The sequence below is a fragment of the Myotis davidii genome, unplaced genomic scaffold (assembly GCF_000327345.1).
Source record: "Myotis davidii unplaced genomic scaffold, ASM32734v1 scaffold370, whole genome shotgun sequence".
Classification (NCBI taxonomy): domain Eukaryota; kingdom Metazoa; phylum Chordata; class Mammalia; order Chiroptera; family Vespertilionidae; genus Myotis; species Myotis davidii.
In genome coordinates, this window is record NW_006288615.1 from 2,927,214 (window position 1) to 2,935,263 (window position 8,050).

At 44.2% G+C, this 8,050-nt stretch overlaps 2 protein-coding genes across 3 annotated transcripts in view; one reads left to right on the top strand and one right to left on the bottom strand.

Moving 5' to 3' along the window:
- Positions 1–5,751, bottom strand: part of PDE6D (phosphodiesterase 6D) — a 56,019-nt gene extending 50,268 nt beyond the window's left edge. Inside the window, exon 1 of the mRNA XM_006760420.2 lies at positions 5,597–5,751. Within this exon, the coding sequence (XP_006760483.2) occupies positions 5,597–5,751 (155 nt within the window). The remainder of the gene's footprint in view (positions 1–5,596) is intronic.
- Positions 208–8,050, top strand: part of COPS7B (COP9 signalosome subunit 7B) — a 25,113-nt gene continuing 17,270 nt past the window's right edge. The window contains exon 1 of one of the 2 annotated variants that reach the window (XM_006760421.2): positions 208–427. The gene's annotated coding sequence lies outside the window, so the exon portion shown is untranslated. Of the gene's footprint in view, positions 428–5,695; positions 5,865–8,050 lie in introns of those variants that run through there. The other variant, XM_006760422.2, reaches the window with a different exon arrangement.

An 8,050-nucleotide genomic window follows, 5' to 3' on the forward strand; every position in this document is an offset into this window, starting at 1 on the left:
AAATTTTTCATTCGTTCTTGTTGCCTAGAGTTTGCTCCCCGGAGGTTTGGCTTCAGATCTGCAGAGGCTCGAAGGGCTCGCTCCCGCCGCTGGGTGCTGAGATGACGGCGGGCTGCACTGTGCGATGAGCCAAAGACTACATTTCCCAGCATTCCAGGGGCGCACAGGGGAACCATAGGTCCCGGCGCGCAAAGAGACCCAGGGACTACAAATCCCAGCATTCCATAAACCCTATTCCCCTGTAACTTAGACTTCAGTGTGCCGCGCAGTGTGCGCAAATTCATAAACCCTCTCTCAGGTTTGGTGGTTTTTGAATCCCGAGAGTTGGGACCAGGCGGGAAGACCCTCTTCACTCTAAAAGAAGATGACAGCCCACAGAGAGGTAACTTCTGTTTACATGGAACTCAGAAATCTCCTGCAAATCATGGTAAGGCTGCAAACAAACAAAAACACTGATTAAACCGTGAAAGATAATGTAACAAAATAACTCCTTAAAATCATGTTGGTTTTATGGTCTGGAGCGCCTTTTACGTGTTTTGCGGGGGTTTCTATTGTGTTCCTGCGTTGGACTGGGAGAGAGTGATTGTATACCCAGAATATAAATACAGGAAAGGACTTTAGAGAATTTGCTAATCCGACCCCTGTTGTTTTACAAATGAGGAAACCGAGGCCCACAGAAGCGAAGAGATTGTCCACCGGTCACAGCAAGTTGGGGTAGAGTTAGAATTAGGCCCTAACTTTCCTGACCCCGCTATCTGAGCTTTTTGCAAACCAGGCTGGCGATATTTTTAGCAGCATGGCTATGTGATTGTTATTCTCCTTGGTGAAATTTCCTCATACAGGTTGAAACCACCCAGAGGTTAGGTAAGCATTTATTTGGTGGATTTCCTGTAAGTGTGATTTTTGTTCATCTTCACTCTAGGTAGGACTTGGTGTTTTGATTCATTCTTTGTTGCTCAAGGTGACATTTAATGAGATTTCAGGAATAGTTGTAGTGTAAGTTAAGGTTTCCTTGGAGATTTATTTCTTTTTCTAGGCCTTCCTCTTTTTGTTCCCCTTTAACCCATGTGGGCACCCACCCAATTTTTCCTTCCATGTAATTCAACAAACAGTTTTCTCAGCCTTCCTTATTTGCCAGGCCCTCTGTCAGTAAAAGGTAAAAGACATGGTTACTGCCACAGGAAGATAATAACCTAGTTAGGGAAACGAGGAGACTCCACTGAGATTTGAGATGGAGCATGATAAATGGCATAAAAGAAAGGACATCAGAATGCTACAGAGGCTGTCATGAAGAGATGTATTCTAGCTGGCAAAACGATAGAGGAAGTGGCATTTGAATGTGAAGAATAAGTAGAATCTTTTTTTTCTTGTTTAAAAATTTTCTTTAGATTTTTAACATTCAGTAAGGGCACAGTGTGCACCTGTGCATATGTGTACACCTGTGTCACCACCCCCCAAATCAAGGTATAGAATTATTCCAGGACCTGTTGTGCCCCTTTACAGTCAGTACTGCATCTTCCCATCCCAATAACCACTCTTCTGACTTACAGTATGTACAATATGAATGTCTTTCATTCATCAATATTTTTGTGACATTCATCTGTAGCTTTTTTAAAAAAAAATTGCTGAATAGTATTCCATTGTATGCATATAGCACTGTTGATGGACATTTAGGCTATTATCAACTTTTGGCTTTTATTAACAAAGCTGAAATGAGCAATCTTTATTATAATTTTTTAATTGATTGATTTTTTTAGAAAGAGCAAGAGAGAAAGATCCATTGATTTGTTCTTCCACTTATTTATGCAGTCATTGGTTGATTCTTTTTTAAAAAAAATTGATTTTAGCCTTAGCTGGTTTGGCTCAGTGGATAGAGCATTGGCCTATGGACTAAAGGGTCCCAGGTTCAATTCCGGTCAAGGGCACTTGCTCAGGTCGCAGGCTCGATCCCCAGTAGGGAATGTGCAGGAGGCAGGCGATCAATGATTCTCTCTCATCACTGATGTTTCTATCTCTCTCTTCTTTTCTGAAATCAATTAAAAAATTGATTTTTAGAGAGAGAGCAAGGGAGAGAGAGAAATATTAATTTGTTGTACCACCATTCACAAATTCATTGGTTGATTCTTGTATATGCCCTGACTGAGGATCGAACCCAAAACCTTGGCATATCGGGTCAACGCTCTAACCAACTGAGCTACTGGGGCAGGAGTTGCAATGAGCATTCTTATGTTTCTTTTTGTGGACTCGTGTATTCATTTACAGGAGAGGAGTTGCTGGCTATGTTGGTCAGCAGTAGTAGATATTGCCAGTTATGCAAGTGTTTGTAGCAGTTTTCACCTTCACCGGCAATTAAAAGTTCTAGTTCACTTTTAACCTTGTCAATACTGGGTGCTGCCAGTCTTTTATTTTTAGCCATTTGGGTTAAATGTGGCATCTCATAACATAGTTCTTATTTACAATGTCTCTGGTGTTGAGGGCCTTTCCGTGTGCTTATTGGCTATTTGGATGTCTTTTGTGAAATACTTGTTCAAATCTTTTATTTATTTATTATTTATTTATTTATTTTTACTGGGCTGTTTGTCTTCTTTTTTTATTGTTTGTCTTCTTATTGATTTATAGTTCTTTTTATAGCCTGGATATGGAATTATATATGCTTGCAAATATCTTTCCCAAGTTTGTAGCGTGTCCTTTCACTCTCCTTACTGGTGTATTTTGATACACAGAAATTCTTAATTCTAGTGCAATAGTTGTGTTTTCTTTTACAATTAATGCTTTTTACATAAAGTTTAAGAAATCTTTGTGTACAGGGTTGGTAGGATTTTATTTTAAAAACTTTTTTTTTTTTTTAACCAGGATTTCTTTTATTAAGTACAATATGAAAGGATTCACAGGTGCTGGACCAAGATCATGGTCAGGAATGTGGAGTCCACATTGGGCCCTTGTCAGTGGTGCTCTTCAGTCACAGCTCATGTTTGAGTTCCTTATACAAATGGCAGTAGTTTAAACACACAGAAGCTGCCAGCACCATAGAAACCCCATCGATGCTTCCTTTCTTGACATTGGTATACTTGTTGTAATACCAGTAGAAACCTCTTTGAAATGCTTCAGCAGTGCCTTTAGGGGTGAAATTCCGCATCAGTATTCAGCTTGGCAGCTCCCATTTTGACATCCATGAGTTTCTCCTCCTTCAGTGGTACTAGTGACGTCATCTTGGAGTTCAGGGTATTGTTGGTGGGATTTTAGCAGGGAATTATGAGGGGAGAGATTTGCAAAGAAGATAGAGCTAGCTCGAGGCCCTGCTGTGAGTGAGGGTGTAGTTTGTGGTGGGCAAGGCAAGGCCTGGAGTTTGGGCTGTAAAGAGGGTGAGGCACGACAAAGATGGGAGGGTAGGCAGGAGGCATAGTGCAAAAGGCTTTAGCTGCAGTCTTGGAGTCTGCACATTGTTCTGGAGGAAGTGGAGGCACTGCTGGAATATTGATGGTAGCGCATATGGTCTAAATGTCTCTAACAACATCCCTTCTTTTACATGCCCAACTGCCACTACCTTTTCTTCAAGATCTCACAGTCTCCTATCTGGAATACATCAAGTCACTCAAGGGTTTCCCTGCTCCAGTTCTCTCCACATCCAATCCATTCCTAGAGCAGCTAGTGTGATCAGTCTAAAATGGTAATTATTCATAGCTCTCCACAGCTTAAAACCCTAAGCTAGCCCCCGCAATGCCCTTAAGAGCAAATAAAACCTCTTTTATATGGTTTTCACCCTTTGTGATTTGCTTGCTTATTCTTCCAGGCTCAACTCAAGTCTCATCTTCCCCAGAAGTGTGCCTTAGATCTCTTCTCCCCAAGGAGAGCCTTGCCTGTATTCCTAGGTGCCTGTGGCAACCATCTATCATAGTCAGATAGGCCTGTCTCTTCCAGGGGACAGTAAACTCTCATAGGTAGATACTTTGCTGTATTTACGTATTTACTGGGTATGGTGCCAGGCCTGTGGTTTCCAAGACCCTGGATGACCTGATTCCAGCTCTGTTTCCCTAATTTCTGAAACCTTGGTTCCAGCTATTCTGGATTTCTTTTCTGCATCAATATATGTTGCACAGTGCAAGCCTGTAACTGTGATCACTGCCCCCTTTTCTTCCCATTTTTGCCTTGAAGATGCCTGTTTTTTTTTTCTTCCTCCTCAACATACTCTCCTGTGCTTCCAAAGTGCTGTCTCTCATAGCACTTAACACATTGAAGCTTTTGAGGGCAAGAACCTTGTTTTTTCTTCATATAACATTCTAGAAAATAATAGGTGCTAAAGAAATTTTTTGAATACATGAATGGGTTGGTGTTAGGCTCCTTCACATCTGTCCTGATTTCTGCACTCTATAAAGCACAAAGGGCAAATAGAGGTCTTTTCTTCATCTTTAAGACCTGAAAGTTGGAGAGTCCTCTTTGGGGTACACCACTTGAATCTCCTTTTCGAATGAATTTTCTTTCTCCTAAGCTCTAAGGCTCCCCACAAGATTTGCAACCAGTGGAGCAATGGGCAGCAGCATTGCTGTCTCCAAGGCCCCATGTTTTTCTGACTTTTCAGTGAGCTGACAGCAGCCCCGCCTTGGCTCACCTCTTTCCCATAACATTTCTAGAGAGCCAGAGCACACCCCACCTAGGCTCTCTCCTGTTGTTTCTTTTATCCTAGGCCCTTCCTTGTTTCACTGTTCCCAGCTTTAATAAACATATTCTCAAAAAAAAAAAAAAAAGCCTGTGGTGTATACTGTACTTTAAAGGAATCAACCTAGCCGAAACCGGTTTGGCTCAGTGGATAGAGCATCGGCCTGCGGACTGAAAGGTCCCAGGTTTGATTCCGGTCAAGGGCATGTACCTTGGTTGCGGGCACATCCCCAGTGGGGAGTGTGCAGGAGGCAGCTGATCGATGTTTCTCTCTCATCGATGTTTCTAACTCTCTATCTCTCTCCTTTTCTCTCTGTAAAAACTCAATAAAATATATTTTAAAAAAAAATAAAGGAATCAACCTAAGTATTCAGTTATGTAGCCATTGCCCTAACCGGTTTGGCTCAATGGATAGAGCATCAGCCTGCGGAATCAAGTTATGTAGCCATCTTCCAGTGGAGTTGGTAAGTCCCAAATGCAGCCATGAATGTCATTTTGGTCACAGAAGCATCGTTGACTCAGTCCAGCTCTTGCTTATTTAAAACATTTTTCTGAATAGATGTCAAGAACATGGTCTTTGGCTTCAGATAGCCTAGGTGCCAAAGCAGACTTTGCTACTTACTGGCTTTTGGATTTTTAGGCTTAGTTAATTCACCTGAAAAATGGGGATACTACTGTAGGCCATAAAGTTATGAAAATTCAACAAGACAATGTACAGCACTTAGCACATGGAAAAACGATTAATAGACAGTTATTAGGCTTAAAATGTCTCCATACGCCAGGGTAGCTGCAGTCGCCATAGGGAGCTCCTGGGGGTAAAGCTCCACCAAAGGGGTGGGTTTCAGACCCAGGAAATGGTGATGGTGATAGTTTGGGCCCCAGGACCGCCTGAGCGGTCGCCAACATTTCGGACCTCGCGGACCCCCGGTTGGCGACCGCCTACCCGATTCCTGGGCTACAGACCCACAAGGACCCCTTCCCCAGCGAGGAGAACCTAGTGTGGGCGGAACTCGAGTGCAGCAGCGGGAGGCTTCCGGGGGAGCGGTAAGGCCGACGGGTCGGCGGAGGTAGAAAAGCGTCGGACGCCGGGTCGATCATGGACGCTTGACAACCTGCGGGCAGGCGCCGGGAGGCCGAGACAGCGACCTAAAGGACGGAGAGACCGCGAAGACAGGTCGGGGCCGGCGAGAAGGCGGGACCCAGCAGGCCAGGTTAGTCGGGGTTGTTCGGCTTCACGCCCGCTGCCGGGAAAGCCCGCGGCCGCTCTGCCCCGCCCCCGCCCGGAGAGCGCGCCCCGCGGCTCCTCACTCGCCGCTCTGTCCGGAGCACGCCGCCGCCGGTCCGCCCTCCCTGAAGTCCTTCCCCGCCTGAGACCCTCAGCGGCCGCCCCGGGGCTCCTCTCGCTTCCCCATTCCCAAAGGCTGCCACTTTGCCCTCTGCTACCCATCAAAATAGTGCCCCCCACGACGGAATTCACCGTCCCTGCGTCTCTAGCCTCCTCCTCGGGCCCGCCCACTCCAGAAGAAAGCGATTACCAGCGCCGCCTCCTTACCTCTTTGCCCCCACGGGCTTTGCTTTTCAGGCCGATATATATATATATATATTGAAGAACCGAAATTTCTGCCCATTTGTCGAATCCGTTTCCTCCCTAGTCCCTTCCATTCAATCGCTTCACACGTGTTCCACTTGGAAAGGTTTTCGTTCATCCTTTCCTAGCCATCACCTCCCCCTCTTCTTCCTCCCACCTTCTCTCCTTCTCTTCTCTTCCCACTTGCCTTCTCAGCAACCTTTATTCCCTGGCACTTCACTTTTTTTGTTGGTTTGTTTCCGACAAGACCTTAGTGACCTTAAGTGAGGCGACAGACTTATTTCTCTAATACTGTAAAAGGACTGCTGCTGCCCTGTGTGCCTGCTTCCCCAGGAAAACTTAGTTTCTCTTGCACCAAATTATCGTTCTTTGAATTGTCCTCTGCTTCAGCTTACTATAATTCTTCGCCTTCATTTTGTCATCCGGCCCAATACGTACCATTCTTGGAGGAGTAATCTTTTCTTACGCAGGATTCCTGTGCAAGAGGTGTGCAGTGTGTGCGCGCACATACACTCAGCACGTGGTTAGACTATGCAGTCGAGGGACTCTCCTGCCCCTAATGTCTTAAGGGCGGCAATATAATATCTTCATTGTTTTCTGGGTGTTTCATACACATTCTGAAGTCAGGTTTAGTAAAATGTCACATATCAAGTAGGATATGTGAAGGCCAAATTGAGGGATTTTTTTTTTCATGGACTTACACACCATGTATTTTCTTAGTTTGAATATGTTGCTGCTTATCTTTCAAGATGATTTCCCCCTTTTTTCTATGCTTAAGTAACTTTTCTGATTAAATGAGACATCTTTCTTGGTCTGTTTTTGGGTCTTTTCCTTATCTGTACCTGGCTGTAGGTGGGAGTCTAATGACAGACTGGGAGCTGTAACTGATTGCTTTTGCTTACATCTGCCACCTCTGTGTATGGGCAGGTTTTTCTTTTTCTTAACGAGTCTATAAATAAGGTGAATATAAAACAGGTACTGGAAAACTCCTGTGTGTTTCTTTTTTTTTTTAATATATATTTTATTGATTTTCCACAGAGAGGAAGGGAGAGGGATAGAAACATCGATGAGAGAGAAACATCAATCAGCTGCCTCCTGCACACCCCCCACCAGGGACGTGCCTGCAACCAAGGTACATGCCACTGATGGGAATCGAACCTGGAACCCTTCAGTCCCCAGGCTGACGCTCCATCCAGTGAGCCAAACTGACTAGGGCTCCTGTGTGTTTCTTTCTTTCTTTTTTTTTCCTGCACACCCCACCAGGGACGTGCCTGCAACCAAGGTACATGCCACTGATGGGAATCGAACCTGGAACCCTTCAGTCCCCAGGCTGACGCTCCATCCAGTGAGCCAAACTGACTAGGGCTCCTGTGTGTGTTTTTTACTTATTTATCTTCCCTTAAGCTGCACAACATACATAAACTCAGAGAGAATGGGAAACTTATTTACAGTTATATTGTAAGTCCTGGCCCATGTGAGGAATTTCATAAATGTTTTTAGGATTAACTGACAAGTAAGTGAATCTACTCACATTAAACAAATGAATAGTTCTACTCACTCTAAAGCCCTTTGGTTCTAGAAAAGTCACTCATTATCCCAGCTCCTATCATGATGTGTTCCTCAGCTGTTCTTAACCACCAGTCTTTACATAAATAAATTTAATCTACTGTGACAGAGTGTGACTCAAAATGCCCCTACACATGGAACCTTTCTTGAGCCTCTTAGTTATGAGTGACTTCTTCCACTTCTACACTCTTGCTATAATTTCTTTGTTCCTCTTTTATGATACTGAATGTAATTTTAAATAAA